The sequence below is a fragment of the Octopus bimaculoides genome, chromosome 25 (genome assembly GCF_046866305.1).
Source record: "Octopus bimaculoides isolate indiv1 chromosome 25, ASM4686630v1, whole genome shotgun sequence".
Lineage (NCBI taxonomy): Eukaryota > Metazoa > Mollusca > Cephalopoda > Octopoda > Octopodidae > Octopus > Octopus bimaculoides.
The window spans coordinates 14,590,131-14,610,289 of NC_142952.1; the positions used below are offsets into that span (position 1 = coordinate 14,590,131).

The following is a 20,159-nucleotide window of genomic DNA, read 5'->3' on the forward strand; positions in this document are numbered from 1 at the left end:
AGGAGATTTGGCTACTATTTCAAGCTGATCAATCATATACAGGCTCACTCATTGGTTCATTACTGTTTAACCCAAGGTCAACCCTGATTGAGCAGACAAATGATCAAACACATTCCATCCTTTACTTGAGCATAACCATCACTACATAATCAATTGGGTTGTCCGGAAAGTTCGTGCCGATTTTTAAAGGAAAGAAAAAGGTCAATAAATATTTGCCATTACATTTTTAATCAACGAAATATGAACCGTTTTGTTGCACAATGCGTCTCCATCTTTCCTTTAACTTGAAAATATCCTCTTCCCATATGAATTAAGGTGGTTTCATGGCAAATAAGTCGAAAGGTAAGCTACTATAAATCAGCACAAACTTTCTGGACAACCGAATAATATGCCACTTCCTTTTGAAGAAGATACAATGTGATTTTGAAGAAAATTTAGCTGCTATCTCTAGCAACCACCAAGATGCTCATTAGTGTGCTGTCAGTTTTCTATCAGTACGAAAAGTTAATGTAATTTTAATCTATAACTAAATCATCTGTAGTATCAGTACCACTACAATATTTACAATCGTGACTAAATATAAGTCATTTTCCTTTCAAATCTGTCTGTGTTGTCACATGGAAATAATGATTTAGTGTTGTGTAAAATATATATATATATATATATATATATATATATATATATATATTACGAAGATGTAATTGCATAGCAAGTGACCTGATCTGAGATTGTGTGCTGAAACAAAAACAATTGCACGGTGGAAGGTGTTTATAAGCCATTTAAAAACACACAAAAACCGTTAGATTCACTTCAACATTTAAATTCAATTTGTCAAAATATTTTCGTCACTTCGAGATCACAACCTGATCACTGACAAAATTCCTTATACACACATATACACACACACACACACTATAAAAGGCCATGGAAATTACTTAGCTATGTATATATCTTCATTTTGGGGCCTCAATTATCATAGAAACACCTATGTTATATCATACAGGGTGTCTGGGCTAAATTTGACAATTTGCATAAAAGGCAAAAACACAATATCCCATCCAAAAATAAGTGTTTTAAAACATCAAAAAATACCCATTAGATTATGGCTGGGAGATAACAACTGCCCTCAGCTTCCACCACAGCCTCAAGACAACTCCAGAACCTGACACATATGTTCCCCACTGTGCTCCTGGGAAGACCTTTGAACACCTCCTTGACCACGAGCCCAGCCTTAGTGTTTTAGGCAGAGCAGCTGGTGTCTTTCTCAAATGGACTCCACACATAATAATCCATGAGATTACAATTGGGAGAATTTGTAGGCCAGAAATTGGTGTTTGGTGAAGTCAGAAATTCTCTGACAACCACCTCTGACTCTCTCAAGAGGTAGGCAAAGGGCTGAATCCTGCTGCAACACATATGGCCTTCCAGCTGTAACCCTCTCTAGCCAGTGATTGACCACAGTCTCCTGCAGCTTCACAATGATGTCTGAATTGGGCTGAAGGCCCAGTTCAAAGTTGTAGGGATGAATTCTGGCAAGTGGAGACATTAGGCATGTTTTAAAACCTACCTGGATAATATCTTCAATGTATGAAACTATTAGTGGCTCATAGCTATATACTGTCTACATTAACTTTTTAGTGTTTAAACCAGCCATATCCAGCCCAATATATTCTACATATTTTATATTCAAACTGGCGATATCTAGCCTCTCACACCTAACCTACATTGACATTCTAAAAATAAACAATCACATCATTGAAACCTCAAAGCTATAAGATAATGCATGATTAATTCAAAACAATTTGAGAGAAAAAGTATTACATTTAACAGAGTAATCTGAACACTAAAGGGTTAAGCAATAATTATCTCTCACCAGATGGAGTACATTTTTTGTTGATCTTACCTTGACAGAAAAGTAAACTCTCTCTCTCTCTCTCTCTCTGTTTGTCTCTACAGCAAGACACCTGTTTTGGCCTCTTTGTCTCTTTGTCACACTCTAACCTTTCATTATCTGACACAAGATCACCGCCTCCAATGCCCCCTCCCCTCTCAAAGATTCCTTGTCTTGCAAGTTACTTGGTGCCATGTAAAAAACATTCAGTCTGTGCTTTTGGTAGAGCATCCAGCAGTAAAAACCATACCAAAACTGACCTTGCCTGTGCTGGTTCCACATAAAAAGCCCTCAGCCCACTCAGTGAGGTGGTTGGTGTTAGGAAGGGCATCCAGTCATAAAAAGAAACCATGCCAAAACAGACACAGAAGTATGGTGCGCTCTTCTGCCTGACCAGCTTCTGTCAAACTGTCCAACCAATGCCAGCATGGAAGGCAGATGTTAAATGACGATGATATATATATATATATATATATATATATATATATATATATATATATATATATATATATATATATATATATATATATTATATATAATGGAAAAATTATACAAAATGTATAAATAGATGATGAGTAAAGCACTGGCACAGTTTAGGTTACCTGTTGTTATCCGTAGATTTACTGATGTACCTGAAGACTCAGAACGAGTCGAAACGTGTTGTATTCAATAAAATCTAATACACATTCCATCTATTTTATTAATACTATATATATATATATATATATATATATATAGTATTAATAAAATAGATGGAATGTGTATTAGATTTTATATATATATATATATATATATATATATATATATATAAAAGATGGAGGTGGGAATAGCACAGAAGTAAGTCAAAGACATTTCAATCTAAGAGGGAATTTGGTAAGAATGATTTTAAAAATTATATAAAGAAAATATTATAAGTTTTGATGATGAATCTCATCTTATCAAATATTAGTAAAAATTTATAAAGATTTGAAGTAAAAATAGTTTATCTTCTGTGACTTGGTTAAGATGACAAGTGTTCCAACTGATCTGATCAATGGAACAGCTTGCTCACGAGATTAAAGTTCAGATGGCTGAGAACTCCACAGACAGGTATACACTTAATGTAGTTCTCAGGGAGATTCATTATGACACAGAATGTGACAAGGCTGGCCCTTTTGAATTGCAGGTATAACTCATTTTTGTCAGCTGAGGGAGACTGGAGCAACATGAAATAAAGTGTCTTGCTCAAGGACACAATGTGCTGCCAGGAACAGAACTCAAGACATTACAATTGTGAGCCAGCTACCCTAACCACTAAGCCACACAACTTCACTCCAGTATATTGCAATGGGGATGTAGTTCTGATGTAGTTGAACAACAGAGATACTCATCACTAATGGAAAATCTACTTACTTTATACATACATACATACATACATACATTTATATCATTGTTTAGAAAATTACTATTTCTAAATCTCACAACATCAGATATTCAGCAATAGTACTTTGTAGTAAAGATTGTTTGCCAACATAACGTGGCAGTCCTGGTTTAGGACTAATGTTGCTGTAATTAAATTACAGCAACATTAGTCCTAAACCAGGACTGCCATGTCATGTTGGCAAACAATCTCCAATATCATTTTTTGTTTGAATGAACAGAACTTGAAGCTCCTTGTGTTCTCTCTCCAGGAAGCTGCAAGTATGCACATATTGAGAATAGGCAGTATTCATATTACTCTGTCAAATGTAATGCTTATTTATTCTTACTGATATGAATTAATCATGTATTAACTTGGAGCTTTGAGATTTTAATGATGTGATTGTTTATTTTTAAAATGATGTTGTAATGTAGGAGTGAGAAGCTGGATCTTGCTAGTTTGAACATAAAACAGGTAGAATATTTGGGCCAGATATAGCTGGTTTAAATGCTAAAGGGTTACAGGCTATACAATGTTACAACCCTTTTTATGCTAGATCTGGAAAGAATCTTTTGCCCAATGAAAAGAAAAGATTTGAACTCAGAAAACACGACAAACAGATACTCTAAAGCAACTCCTTCATGCTTTAAAAAAATCCTGCAATTTCACCACACTGGGCTGGTTGCTAGTTTATTTCAGTGATCCCCATAAAGATGAAAGAGAAAGCTGAATGAGGTGGGATTTCAATTCAGAGCACAGATGGTGGGAGCACATTCCTTGAAATATCCATCCGTCCATTTTCTCTGCCCACTATTCCTTGGAGGGTCATGGGGGTGGGATCCTCAGGTGCTTCCCCCATTAGGTCCAATCAAGAGCAACCATCATTAGATTTTCTGGCTGGATTCCCAAGTATGACCAACTGAGAATACTGATATTTGCCATGCAATGCCTTACTTTTACCACCTTCTCTCTCTTGATCTATTGCCTTCTTCCACTCTCTCTCTCTCTTCCTCTATCCCTTGGACTGGTTAACCATGTATCTCCTATACAGCAACACACCCATTATTGACCTCAATCTTGATCACTCCTTCTCTCTCCCTCTGACTAGATAACCATTTCTGTCTCTTTGTTGCACTCTAACCTTTCATCATTAGGCACAAGATCACCTCCTCCAATGCCCCCTCCCCTCTCAAAGGATATTTGCCTTGCAAGTTACTTGGTAACCCTGCCAGTGCTGGTACCACGTAAAAAGCATCCAGTCCACACTGTAAAGTGGTTGTAAAAAAAAAAAAAAAAAAATCATACCAAACCTGACCTTGCCTGTGCTGGTGTCACATAAAAAGCCCTTCCTAACACCAAATACTCTGCAGAGTGGTTGGTATTAGGAAGGACATCCAGCTGTAAAAACTATGCCAAAACAGACAACTAAGCATAGTGCAGTCTTCTGCTTTACCAGCTCCTGTCAAACTGTCCAACCCATGCCAGCATGGAAAGCAGACATTAAATGATGATGATATATACATATAAATACATACATACATATATGTGTGTGTGTGTGTGTATATATATATATATATATATATATATATATATATATTAATAAATTGATAAACCTTTACCCTTTTAATTTGTAATATATATATATATATATATATATATATATATATGTATATAGAAATATATATATATATATATATATATACACACACACACATATATATGTGTGTGTATATATATATATATATATATATATATATATATATATATAAATATATATATATATATATATATATATATATGTATATAGAAACAGAAATATGTTCATATACATATTTATACACACACACACACACACATACACTGTAAACACACACACACATACCCATATATTTACAGAAACAAACAAAATACTAAAAACAAAGACATTAAAGTGATAAGGGTACTAATTTTCATGTTCTGTGATGTTTATGGGGAAACGGAGAAATAGCTTCAATTTTGGTAGGCGAGAAAACGTTTTTTCCACCCTCCCACACCACTCTGAACCCCCACAGTGGATGATTACCTAATCTAGAAAGTGTCTTTTATTATATCCGACTTGCTTCTCTGGCAGTTGTTCCCCAACCCCCCACCTCCAGTCACCCTCACCCACCCTTGACACTTTCACGATTTAGGAGACTTAAATATTATCTCGATAATATAGCGAGAAATGTATTTCTGTCAATGGTATGTTTTGTATGAATATGATTTAAACAATGTACACAAAATAAACAAGGGAATTAATAACTACACACACACACACACACACACACAGACACACACACACACACACATAGAGAGAGAGCCATATATCCACACACATACACAAAAATATACACACACATACACACAGCTATGTATATTCACATATAGTTATATGCATACACACTCATACATATAAATTAGACACATTTATATCCACATACATAAATTCATATGCCTCCCCCCGCCAATCTATGTGTGTGCAACACACACAGCACACACATACACTAACAAACACACACACACACATACACACATAGTTATAAATATACAGATACATACACAAACACACTCACATATATGTCCACATGTACATAGAAACATGAATTATATATAATCATATACATATACACAAACCTATATATATACATATATACACATATAAATATACACACACAGACACACATTATATAATATATCAAGCAGAGAACTGTCTCTTTGTAATAGGTTTATTTTTACAAGAGTGTTGATTCCAGTTATCTGGTTAAGTTATAGCTTCACACCGTAAAGAAATTCCGTCTGTCAGAACTTTGGCCGTTGTTGAGGCTGTCTGCTGTGTTGCTGTTGACTTCGGCAGAACTCTTTCATCAGTCTTTCGTGCAATCACTGCTTTACTATGAACATAATGTTGTGAATTTCAGTGAGAAGTTTCTGGCGGCAAACGGAAATTTATGGTCTTTTCGGCCATCTTACAATAACAAAACTTTGCTGGCTTTATTCACTGTTTCTGGAGACAATCAGTGTTTCTTATGATGCTCTGTTTTATCATCTGAAACAATGTCAATTTGACAACAACAGCAACAGCAACAATAATGATTCTTTCTAATTATGGCATGAGGCCAGCAATTTGAGGATTAGGGTTAGGCAGTTCACTGCATCATCCTCAGTACTGGACAGCTACTTTATTTTACCAAATGATAATGGTTTCTAATTTTGGCACAAGGCCAGCAATTTTGGGGGCGAGGGTAAGTTGATTACATCCACTCCAGTAATCAACTGGTAATCATTTCACCAACCCTGAAGGGATGAAAGGCAAAGGCACCCTTGCCAGAATCTGAACTCAGAACGTAAAAATAGACAAAATTCTGCTAAGCTGAATAATAATGATGGTGGTGATGATGATCGTACTGAGTATGTATGTCTATCAAATATGGTAAGATGGTGTTTTTCTTTCCCTTGGATTCCAGAGAAAAGCTGCCACTTTTGACAGCAATGGTTGACAGTGATGTTAAGTGAACGGTGTATGGTTTTAGATACAGTTAGACTGCTCACAGAATACATTTTGTGTTAAAACTGTCAAAAAACCATAGCCTGTTCTTACCTTTTCCAATTCTTCAATACTGGTAACAGGATCTGCCATCCACTTGGATCGGGATTCCGTGCCGATATCAGACACTGCTGCTGCCATAGACACCTGGGAATACAGAAAGGGATTGAATGAAAGAATAAGAGAGAGAGAAAGAGAAGCATAAATATTTAGACAGACACATAAACTGTTGGAAAAACTGGCACTCCATTGGTTACAACATTGTGTGTTCCAGTTGGTCTGAAGTGGAGTGGTTGGCGTTAGGAAAGGCATCCAGCCGTAGAAATCTTGCCAGATCAGATTGGAGTCTGGTGCAGCCCACTGGCTTGCCAGTCCCCAGTCAAATCATCCGCACCATGCCAGCATGGAAAATGGACATTTGATGATGATGATGATGATGATGAATAAGAGCAGAAGTGGTTACAAGGATGACAACGACAACAACACCTGTTACCATAGGGACACTTGAAGTAATAAAAAAAATGGAACAAAAAAAAAAATGGCCTGAATTCAGGAAAACCAGAAAAATAACCCTGATGGGTACTGTGCAGATTTTAAGTGGTGGTATCAAAAAGTTTCTGTACTAGTTCTGTAGAGTGCCAATAGAGGGCAGCACATGGTTGCGTGCACAGTGAGAACTAGCAGTGACTTTCATGAGGCAGTGTGCCAAGTGACATAGCCGTGTTTACTTCGTAAGTTATGAAAATGTGTTTTTGTGATCACGTGTATGCTGTAGTCTATGATTTTGTCACGGACAGGAACAAAGAGCCAATGTGAAATCTTGCATTAAACTTGGGGAGTCTGCTACAGAGACATTGAACATGCTTTGGCAAGCTTCTGGTGAAGAGGAAATGGGTCATACATAATGTTCCAAGAGGCACAGGTGCTTCAAAAGCCGAAGAAAATTCCTGGAAGATGATGAACGACCTGGAAGACAATGGAGTGATCTGGAAGACCTGCCATAAGCATCACCTCTGGAAATGTGGTACTGTACATTCACAATTTCTTTCCCAGGGCCAGGTCAGACCAACAAATGAGAGTTCTACTGCAATATTTTGATCTGTGGAGCGTGAAGAGTTGGATTCTTCACGATGATAATGCACCCTGTCACTAAGCTCTTCTTACTTGTGAGTTCCTTGCCCAAAACAACACGGTATCACCTCTGAACCCATACTATTCACCAGATTTAGCACCTGCAGACTTCCATCCCTTCCACAAAATGAAAATGCAACTCAAAGGTCACCGTTTTAACACCATTGTTGAGAACCAGAGTGAATTGCAGAAGGTCCTTGACTCGCTTATGGAAAACAACTTCTGAGCTGGATTCCCAAAGTGGCAGTAATGCTTGGACTGCGAGTTGGCGGAAACGTTAGCATGCCGGGTGAAATGCTTAGTGGTATTTCATCTGCCGTTACATTCTGAGTTCAAATTCCACCAAGGTCGACTTTGCCTTTCATCCTTTCAGGGTTGATAAATTAAGTACCAGTTACGCACAGGGGGGGGGGGGGGTCAATGTAATCGACTTAATCCCTTTGTCTGTCCTTGTTTGTCCCTTCTATGTTTAGCCCCTTGTGAGCAATAAAGAAATAAGTAATGCTTGGACTGGTGTATTGCTGTGCAAGGTGACTAATTTGAAGGAGAGGAAGGGCATCCAGCTGTAGAAACACTGCCAGATCAGAATGGGGCCTGGTGCAGCCTCCTGGCTTCCCAGACCCCAGTCGAACCATCCAACCCATGCCAGCATGGAAAACGGATGTTAAATGATGATGATGATAAGGATGATGAAATTAAAACTTAGGTAAATAGACATAGGAGTGGCTGTGTGGTAAGAAGCTTGCTTACCAACCACATGGTTCTGTGTTCAGTCCCATTGCGTGGTACCTTGGGTAAGTGTCTTCTACTATCGCCTTGGGTTGACCAAAGTCTTGTGAATGGATTTGGTAGACGGAAACTGAAAGAAGCCTGTCGTATATATATATATATATATATATATATATATATATATATATATATATATGTATATATTTATGTGTGTGTGTGTATATGTTTGTGTGTCTGTACTTGTCCCCCCCAACATCGCTTGACAACTGATGCTGGTGTGTTTACTTAGCGGTTCGGCAAAACAGACCGATAGAATAAGTACTAGGCTTACAAAGAATAAGTCCTGGCGTCGATTTGATCGACTAAAGGCGGTGCTCCAGCATGGCCACAGTCAAATGACTGAAACAAGTAAAAGAATAAAAGAGTAAATAAGTTAATTTTTATCAAACATAAGTAGTCTGGGAACTTTTTGATATCACCTTGTACATAGATCCCTGTCATTGTACATTTCATAGTTCTATAGAATATTTTACTGAGCACACTTATACACATTTTTTATATTTTTATTTCTTAAATATTTTTTTTTCCATTCCTAATGCTTCTTAACATCATGTAATCAGCAAGTGTAGTAACCGTTTAGCATTTAAACCAGCCACATCTGGCTCAAATGTTCTGTATGTTTTAAGTTCAATCTGCCCAGATCTGGCCTCTCACACCTACCGTACAATGTCATTCTGAATATAAGCAACCACATCATTAAAATCTCGAAGCTGCAAGATAATGTATGATTAATTCAAAACAATGTGAATGTGAAAGCATTGAATTTGATAGAGAAATCTGATTGCTAAAGCATTAAGAACATCATATCCGTTATGTACCTTGGGAATGTGGGTGGCACCTGGTGAATAATGTGTAAATATAGCAGATATCAAGAAAATTCTTTTTATAATAGTAATAATAATAACAATAATAACAATAATAATAATAATAATAATAATAATAATAATAATAATAATAACAATGTTTACAAATTTTGGCACAGGGCTAGTAGATTTTGAGAGGAGATAACAGATAAAGATAATGGTGATGATGATAATGATGCCAGTAGTGGTGGTGGTGATGATGATGATAATGATGTGTGTGTGTGTGTGTGTGTGTGTGTGTGCATGTGCGTAAACCAAGGCGTCAAGCAAAAGTTATATTGAATTATGATTTTCTTTTTTTAGGTCAAAGGTGGACTTAGCTAAGCAATAATGGTTGGCATGAATGTGAAATTTAATATTCTGTTGAAAAAAATAAAACAAACTTGTTACAACTGGATTCTGCCTCCTACAAATAACCATGCTATCTGTAAAAAATGAAGAGTGGAACCTATTGTGAATCAGGCAAACTGAGGCAAGAATTATGAATCATATTTTACCCAAGAATGTAATAACATTGGAGATCATGTCATTAGTAAACCAACACCTTGATAGTGTGAGCCACTGTGCTTCGCTTGGTTATGGGAGAACCCCTATGTGGTCATTGAACATGCTAGAAATAGCAACTAAATTTCCCTCAAAGTTCACCACCACCACTGCTACTATCTTAAAAGAAAAACACAATGTAGCCATGGAACATTGTGTCTGAGAATAAAGTGTAAAGGTCATGGTTGGACCACTTTGATCACTGGTTTGCTTGATTATGTGTAACATGTGCAACAACAACAACAACAACTGCAAAAATTTATTTCCTATTCAAATATGTCCAATATTTAAATAATATGTATACATATATATATATATATATATATATATATATATATATGTATGTATGTATTACTGTCTAAAATAGTTTATTATTTTCTGTTCTGTGAGTAAAATTCCAGGATAGAATTTTTCAAGTTAATTATAAAATCAATAATTATTTGGCTAAATCTAAAGTCGGTAGAAAATCTATCCAAATATATTTATATATCGGTGTGGGTATGGCAATGTGGTGAAGAAATAATGCTATGTAACTATCTGGTTCTGAATGCTTTCTTACTGCGTAGTACCTTGGGCAAATGCCATCTACCTAATAACTTTAGGTTGACAAAAGCATCAGTCTGATAATAAAAGACTTGATGTGTGTGTATGTGTGTCCTATTCCTCATCATCATCATCATCATTTAACTTCCGTTTTCCATGCTGGCATGAGTTGGACAGGCTTGACAGGTGCTGGCAAGCCAGAGGGCTGCACTAGGCTCCAGTCATCTGTTTTGGCAAGTTCTACAGTTAGGTGTCTTTCCTAACACTGACCACATTACAGAGTGTACTGGGTGCTTTCCTATGTAACACTGGTACAGGTACCTTTTTATGGGGTGCTGGCATGGGCCCTTTTTCATGTGATGCTGGTACAAGTGCTTCTCTATGTGGCTCCAGCACAGGTGCCTTTTCACGTGGTGTCAGCATGGGTGTTTTGTAATGTAGCACCAGCATGGGTGCTTTTTATGTGGCACCAGCACCCATGGGGGCATCAAAGAAGATACTTGGCTACCCCAGTAGGACAAGGAAGTGGAGGGGAAGGTTATAGCCTTAAAGGAATTGCCTGTATGTGTGGATGACCATGATTTTAATCAACTTGACATGCCTCCTCAAGCACAGGAAATCACCAGAAGTCTTGATTTCTTGTCATCTCCTCTGTAAGGCTCAACCTCTGAAGATCATTTCTCACTATCATGTCCTACATCTTTCTGGGTCTAACCCTTCCACAGGTTCTCTCCATGTGTTTAATAACAGCTTCTCATGACAGAAAGTTTTGTATGCACATTGGACAGGTCCCTCTCATTAGATGACAGGTGTTCCTTGTATCTGATGAAATGGACAAGTCCTACATATACATGAAACTTAAAGTCATATGAAGCTGAGACAAACAGTTATTAAAAAGATTATATGTAACTCATAACAAATGTACTGAGGGCAACTTTTATATATTTGTGTATATATACATACACACACACACACACACACATATATATATATATATATATATATATATATATATATATATATATGTAGGCATGGATGTATGGTAAGAAGTTTACTTCCCAACCTCATGGTTCCGAGTTCAGTTCTACTACATGGCACTTTGGGCAAGTGTCTTCTACTATAGCCTCGGGCTGACCAAAGCCTTCTAAGTGGATTTGGTAGACGGAAACTGAAAGAAGACCATCACATATATGTGCGAGAGTATGTGTGTGTGTTTGTCCACCACCACTGCTTGACAACTGGTGTTGGTGCGTTCACATCCCTGTAACCTAGCAGTTCAGCAAAAGAAACCAATAGAATATGTATGAGGCTTGAAAAAAGAAAAGTACTAGGGTTAATTCATTCAACTAAAATCCTTCAAGGCAGTGCTCCAGCATGACCACAGTCCAATGACTGAAATAAGTTAAAGTTTAACAGATATATATCATCATCATCATTCAATATATACATATATATCCGTTTAAGTGTAAACTGCTGGAAAAAAGAGTACTGAGTACAAATCGATTATGGTTCAAATTTTGGCACAAGGCCAGCAACTTCGAGGGAGGAGCTAAGTTGATTACATCAATCTGAGTGTTCCATTGGTACTTATTTTATCAACCCTGAAAGGATGAAAGGTAAAGTTGACCTTGGCAGAATTTGAACTCAGAACATAAATTTGGATGAATTACTGTTAAGCATTTAGCCCAGTGGGTTTATGATTCTGCTAGCTCCCTGCCTTAGTCGAGGTTAATAATAAGTATTACTTGGTCAAGCCGGTCTCTTGCTACTCTGAGTTTCACATGCACAAGATCATAAATTGCCTGAAGATCTTGTGCACCGATAGGTAAAACTAAGAATAGAATCACAGCCATGAGATATTCCCAACCCATTGTCTCGATATAGACCAACATCATAGGATGGGAACTTGGATCTCAGTGTATGTAATATAAAGAGACCAACAAGATCACATTTGTCTGCACTGTCATAAAGGAGCACTCCGTCGGTTACGACGACGAGGGCCCCAGCTGATACGATCAACAGAACAGCTTGCTCGTGAAATTAACGTACAAGGGACTGAGCAATCCACAGACACGTGTACCCCTAATGTAGTTCTCAGGGAGATTCAGCGTGACACAGAGTGCGACAAGGCTGGCCCTTTGAAATACAGGTACAACTCATTTTTGCCAGTTGAGTGGACTGGAGCAACGTGAAATAAAGTGTCTTGCTCAAGGACACAACACGTCGCAGGGAATTGAACTCACGACTGTACAATCATGAGCCGAATGCCCTAACCACTAAGCCACGCTCCATCAATGCATCAAACAACTCATCTGAATCTGATTTTTTAACACATGCTGAGCCCTTACTAAACAGAAGAGATTTTCTTGCATGCATGATAAAGTCCAGGTCTATTGGGTCTATATCCACATACCGTTTTGAAAACTCAATTGCCTTATTGAGCAATGATCTCAATATCGGGGGATAAAAATCAGCAATGTCAAATTGAGTGAATCCAGCACTATGCTTATCCTTTATATTCCTAAACCAATCTATGGCAGTGCTGCTATTATTCTATTGTTGTAGTTTAGCTGTCTCTCAAATTCTGTTATTAATCTTCCTTAGTATTTTTTTTTTAGCTACTATATTCATAATCGGTCATAATGTCTTACGTTTAAGATGATTCCCATGCTTTCCCTGATGAGAAGGTTACAATTTTAATATCAAAGATCCCTATGGATCACACAGGTTGTAATCCTTTGAAACATATGTAGGAATAAAGTATGCAATTATAACATGCGTTTTCTCCATTCCTTAAATTCTTAAATATACTCAAATACCCAAAATTTCAAGGAGTTCCTGCCTTAAAAACAGGAACTAAACCACAGTTATTTTGTGTTCTTTGCTACATTGGTTTCTATTAACCCATTTATTCTATCAGAAGAATTTTTATTCATTAAGATAGAAGAAATACACATAATTATATATATATATATATATATATATATATATATATATATATATATATATATATAGTCATGCACACTATTATTGGCATCCCTTGTCAAAAATGGGTTTTAATTGAATTTGTCACTAAAAGTAGATGTCTTTGAAAATGCATTTATGTCACAAATAATACTAACAATTAAAACATAGATTTTGCCAAAGAAAGACATCTGGCAACGTTTACTATGGTAATCTTGGCCTATAAAAATTTTAAGCACAATTTAGAATTATTGACACCTACATAACAATTTGATTATTTCATTGCAAAAAAAAAACACTGATTTGGCCTAGAATATAAGAATTTGTGTTAAATAATAGAGGTTATGTCATCCTGAGAAATTTCTTAAATACAGAAATTTCTAGAATAAGTTTTGGCAAGGCCATGTAACATCATTTGCACAATCTTTTTTCCACCTTCTTTTGGTTAACAAACTATTCTAAATGTGGCATCATTGTGAATGTGCAGACATACAGTTTTGACTCTAAGGAGAAGATTGTTGATGCTTGTGTTGCTGGAGATGGGTACAAGACAATATCTACGAATTTCAATTTGGTTAGATCAACTGTTCGCAACATATTTGTGAAACATCAAGATACTAGCTTGTAGGAGAACAAGAGTGGATGTGTCAGAAAGAAACTCTTTTCAGAACAAGAAGAGAAAATGTTAGTTAAAATGGTTAACAATGATCCTAAGATAACAACTGCAGTAATGAAGCCCAATTTGACAGTTTTTGGAGTTCATACTTCAAGGTCAATGGTTACTTGAACTCTTCAATAGAGGTGGCTTGGAGGTGTGCTGTCTCTGGAAGATACCATAGTTGAAGAAGAAGCACTTAACTGCTTATTTGAAGTTTGTGAAGGTCTTTCTGAAGAGGCTTGAACATTTTTGGCATTCTGTTCTGTCATCTGACAAAACCAAACTCAAGTTATTCAGGCACAATGATAAGACTACTGTTTGGCGGAGAAGAGGAGAAGCTTACAACCCGAAGAATACTATCAATACCATCAAATATGGTGGAAGTAGTATAATGCTGTGGAGCTGTTTTTCTGCTAAAGGCACTGGAAAATTAATTTGAAATGAAGCAATGATGAAAAAAGAGAATTATCTTGATGTTTTGAATGAAAACCTGAAGTAATGGACAAAACAGCTGGGATTAGGACACCACTGGACCTCCATGCAGGACAATGGTCCCAAGCATACCTCACTTTTAATCCAGAATTTGTTGAAAGAAAATAATATAGATATAATCAAAGTTCTCACTTAAACCCAATAAAAAACTTATGGCGGATCTAAAGAAAAGAGTGAAAGCAAAAAGGCCATCTAATTTGAAGCAGCTCGAAGAATATGCAATAGAAAAATGGGGCTAAAATTCCTTCTAATCTGTGCCTGAAGCTAATTGAAAACTACTCTCATGGATTGAAGGAAGTTATTAAGCATAAAAGATACACTATTGATTATTAATCATCGAATGTTGTAGGGGTGCCAATAATTTCGAACCATCCAATTATTTTGTTTTTCTGTTTTGTTTGTTAAAAATAAATTGTTTTGGAAATTTTACTTTTGTTTGGAGCTTCTTAAGTAATTGTGCCTACATTGACCAAAAGTGATTTAAGTAGACATTAATTTTAGTGGGAAATTCACTAAAAAACCCACTTTTCATAAAGAGTGTCAATAATTGTGCACATGACTCTCTCTCTCTCTCTCTATATATATATATATATATATATATTTATATATATATCACTGACCACTACACACATTTTTTTCTCTCCTTGTTTCTTTCTGTGGAAGAGCGTAGACTCGAAATGTTAAAGACTTTTTCAATTCCCGAGCGTTATACTAATACATCTATTTGTTTTCTACACCACCTGTCTTCGTCTGTTGCTTTATGTGTGTGTGTGTGTGTGTGTGTGTGTGTGTGTGTGTGTGTGTGTGTGTTTGTGTGTGTGTATATATATATATATATATATATATATATATATATAAATATATAAATATATATATATGTAAATATATATACGTATGTATACATGTGTGGGTGTTCTGAAAATACCTCATGGAGCGACAACCATACCCTGCATAGTTACAGGCTGCCCTTTGGTAAAGCATAGGCCATGTTCAGCCATCCTGCCAGGGATACGACAAAGTCATGAGACTGAGATGAGGTAGCAGAAGAGCTCAACTGAGTCAATGCTGCTTCTTACATAGATATTGAGTGGAGGAATCCTAGAAGATCAATGGTCAGGATCACCAAGCTCTATCAAGAGAGTAACTGCAATGCATACAGAAGGGTGGCATCCATGGTTGTGTGATCAGCTAATGAAAGATACACTATGAATCAAGCTCCCAATTCAAATTCATAATAATAGAATTGGATGACAATGGAAAATATGCAAATCTGGGAAAACAGTGAAGAAAAAATCAGATGTGTATATATATATATATATATATATATATATATATATATATATATATATATGTGTGGAGGTGCAATGACCCCGTGGTTAGGGCAGCGGTCTCGCGGTCATAGGATCGTGGTTTCGATACCCAGACCGGGCGTTGTGAGTGTTTATTAAGCAAAAACACCTAAAGCTCCACGAGGCTCTGGCAGAGGGTGGTGGCAAACCCTGCTGCACTTTTCCACCACAACTTTCTCTCACTCTTTCTTCCTGTTTCTGTTGTGCCTGTAATTCAAAGGGTCAGCCTTGTCACACTGTGTCACGCTGAATATCCCCAAGAACTACATTAAGGGTACATGTGTCTGTGGAGTGCTCAGCCACTTGCACATTAATTTCACGAGCAGGCTGTTCCGTTGATCGGATCGACTGGAACCCTCAACATCTTAAGCGACAGAGTGCCAACAATATATATATATATATATATATATATATATATATATATACAGACACAGGTGTGGCCATGCAGAAAGAAGCTTGCTTCCCAATCACATGGTTCTGGGTTAAGTCACACTGTGTGGCACCTTGGGCAAGTGTCTTCTGCTAGAGTCTCGGGCTGACCAAAGCCTTCTAAGTGGATTTGGTAGATGGAAATTGAAAAAAGTTCATCATACATATATATATATGTATATATTTATGTACACACACACACACACACACACACAATTTTGCGTTTGTTTCCTACTGCTGCTGGTGTGCTTATATCTCTGTAACTTAGCAGTTCAGCAAAATGAGTCTGATAGAATAAATACCAGGCTTAGAAGAAAAAAAAAATAAAAGTCCTGGGGTCGATTCATTTGGCTAAAAATTCTCCAAGGCGGTGCCTCATCATGACTGCAGATTGAAACAAGTAAAAGAATATATATATATAAAGTGGTTGTTGCTAGGAAGGGAATCCAGCTGCAGAAACCAAAGCCATAAATGAAGTCAGTAGAAATGAGACAAACTGTTTTCTAGTGACTATTTGTTTGTTGTTAATAATGAAATACTAACTCACGTAGTTTACAGGAAACATGTAGAGTATTTCCTAGAACTGATAAGATATCTACCTATGACTCATCAGCTTGAATTGGCTTAATAAGTTCCTTGTACCACTTCTCAAGTATGACATGACATCACTTTCTTTTCCATTCCCTTTTTTAGACATGATACTCTGAGTGATTGAAGATATCCTAGAGTAATGAGGACTAAAATGCACAAAGGGCATTTTGTAAAGTGGTTAGGGGCAGATGTAACTCTGTGCTAAAAAGTTTACTCCCCAACCACATGATTTCAGGCTCAGTCCCACTGTGTGGCACCTTGGGCAAATGTCTTCTGTTATAGCCCTGAGACAACCACAGCTTTGTGAGTGAATTTGGTAGACAGAAACTGGAAGAAGCCCATTGTATATGTGTGTGTGTGTGTGTGTGTGTGTGTGTGTGTGTGTGTGTGTGTGTGTGTGTGTGTGTGTATGTTCACAGAAGGACTGGAAATGAACAATGCTCATTTACAGCCATTATGCAATGTGACGACAAGAAGGGACACACACACACACACACACACACACACACACATTTATATTCATATTATGAGTTTCTTTTGGTTTTTGCTGACCAAACCCACTCTCAAAGCCTTGATTGACTTGGGGCTAAAGTAGGAGAAACTTGTCCACTTGTCCAAGGTGCCACACAGTGGGACTAAACCAAAGTGTCTTAGAAAACTAGTGATGGTCTATGTCAACAGCATCAGGCCATAGATGAATTTAATTAATTCACTTTACCATCAGGAACAAAGAATCTGCCTTTCATATGGGAGTCAGAAAGAAGGAGAAAAAAAAGGGCATTATCTTGTTGGCTGTGATCACTCAAAAAGAGAGGATCTCTCTTTATATCACTCCCAAGTCAAAGACAAAAGCATGGAGCATTAAGTTCTTCACCACCCCACCATGATTCTGAATAAAATGAGAAGTCTTCCATGTTGCTCAGGGATGTGGAGTACAAAGGTTATGTGCACATCTGGCCCAGGCCAAATGTGAAATCTAAGATCAATTTCAAAGAACTCATCAAAGTTTTTAGAAATTAGTGGTGTGGGTGTGCGGTGAGCTGGCAGAATCGTTAGCACGCCGGGTGAAATGCTTAGCGGTATTTCGTCTGCCGCTACGTTCTGAGTTCAAATTCCGCCGAGGTCGACTTTGCCTTTCATCCTTTCAGGGTCGATTAAATAAGTACCAGTTACGCACTGGGGTCGATATAATCGACTTAATCTGTTTGTCCGTCTTTGTTTGTCCCCTCTGTGTTTAGCCCCTTGTGGGCAATAAAGAAATCAGAAGTTTACTTCCCAACCATATAGTTCTGGGTTCAGTCCTACTGTATGGCACCTCGGGTAAGTGTCTTCTACTGTAGCCTCAGGTCAAACAAAGCCTTGTGAGTGGATTTGGCAGACGGAAAAAGAAGTCCATCATGTGTGTGTTAGGAAGGGCATCCAGCTGTAGAAACTCTGCCAAATTAGATTAGAGCCTGGTGTTGCCATCCGGTTTCACCAGTCCTCAGTCAAATCGTCCAACCCATGCCAGCATGGAAAGCGGACGTTAAACGATGATGATGATGATATATATATATCTGCATTGGTGTGTCTTTTGTCTGTATTTGTCCCCCACTATTGCATGACAACTGATATTGGTGTGTCTATGTCTCCGTAACTTAGCAGTTTGGCAAAAGAGACCAATATTATAAATACCAGGCTTAAAGATAAAAAGTACTTGAGTCAATTCATTTGACTAAAGATTCTTCAAGGTAGTGCTCCAGCATGGCTGTAGTCTAATGACTGAAACAAGAGATGAAAAAGCATGCCATATACATATTGTATGTGTGTGTGGTGTGTGTTGAATACATGATGTACATAGATGTTAACAGGACAGAATGCAAGAGCCAGAATGATTTATAACAATGGTAATTCTTTGCTAAAGGATCCTTTTTTACTTGTAATTGGCAGGAAAAGGTTCCTTCAGAATTGCAAACTCATGCCAACTGGACGAGTTAGACCCTTGTCCTCCCTACACAGACCTATTGTTTAACATTCTTGGGTCCAGTTTAATCAAATGTAACACTTTTCATGCAAACATTGGCACCGTGCCTATTTGGAAGAACTCAACATTGAAATCGGACAGCAAGATTAACAAACAGGACAGTTCTGGTCAGATAAGAATTATTATTCAACAGAATAAATAAATGTCGAGATTGTAAAGTAAAGATCTTATGAATTTCTTTTGTCTGTATGAATAAATCAGTAATCTACAGAAATTGTGGGCCAAAATCTTTCATTGGTAGACAATGTCAGGTCAGACATTCTTTCACTGCAAACAATCTCTTCATATGTAAATGTTCCCATATACTGGTCAAATCACACATATGTACAGGCATATGTACATACATACATATGTACACGTGTGTGTGTGTGCATGTGATTTTATGTGAGTGTATGTGCGCATGTTAATAGGTGTGTGTTTCTGCGTGATTGAAGACAAAAATATAAAGAAAATTATGTGCATATGTGTGTATGTATAGGTGTGTGTGTATGTTTTCTTGTTTTACTTGTTTCAGTTGGTCATTGGATTGTGGCCATGCTGGGGCATCACTTTGAAAGGTTTTACTCAAACCAATCACGCCCAGTACTTACTAATTTTTTAACTTCATACTTATTCTACCAGTCTCTTTTGCCAAGCAGTTAAGTTATATGAATGTAAACAAGCCAATACTGGACATCAAACAGTGATGAGACAAACATAACGACACGTACACATCATAGATTCACACACATACATATGTATGTATATACATATACATACATATATGGCGTTAGGAAGGGCATCCAGCTGTAGAAACTCTGCCAAATCAGATTGGAGCCTGGTGTAGCCATCTGGTTTCACCAGTCTTCAGTCAAATCGTCCAACCCATGCTAGTATGGAAAGCAGACTTTAAACGACGATGATGATGATGATGATACATACATATATAA

At 37.1% G+C, this 20,159-nt stretch overlaps 1 protein-coding gene across 4 annotated transcripts in view; it reads right to left on the minus strand.

The window, feature by feature from the left end:
- Nucleotides 1-20,159, minus strand: part of LOC106870177 (oxygen-dependent coproporphyrinogen-III oxidase) — a 326,333-nt gene that overhangs the window by 95,883 nt on the left and 210,291 nt on the right. For all 4 annotated transcript variants that reach the window (XM_052976448.2, XM_052976449.2, XM_014916177.3 and 1 more), the window contains one exon: nucleotides 6,910-7,002. In XM_052976448.2, coding sequence (XP_052832408.1) covers nucleotides 6,910-7,002 — 93 coding nt within the window. The remainder of the gene's footprint in view (nucleotides 1-6,909; nucleotides 7,003-20,159) is intronic.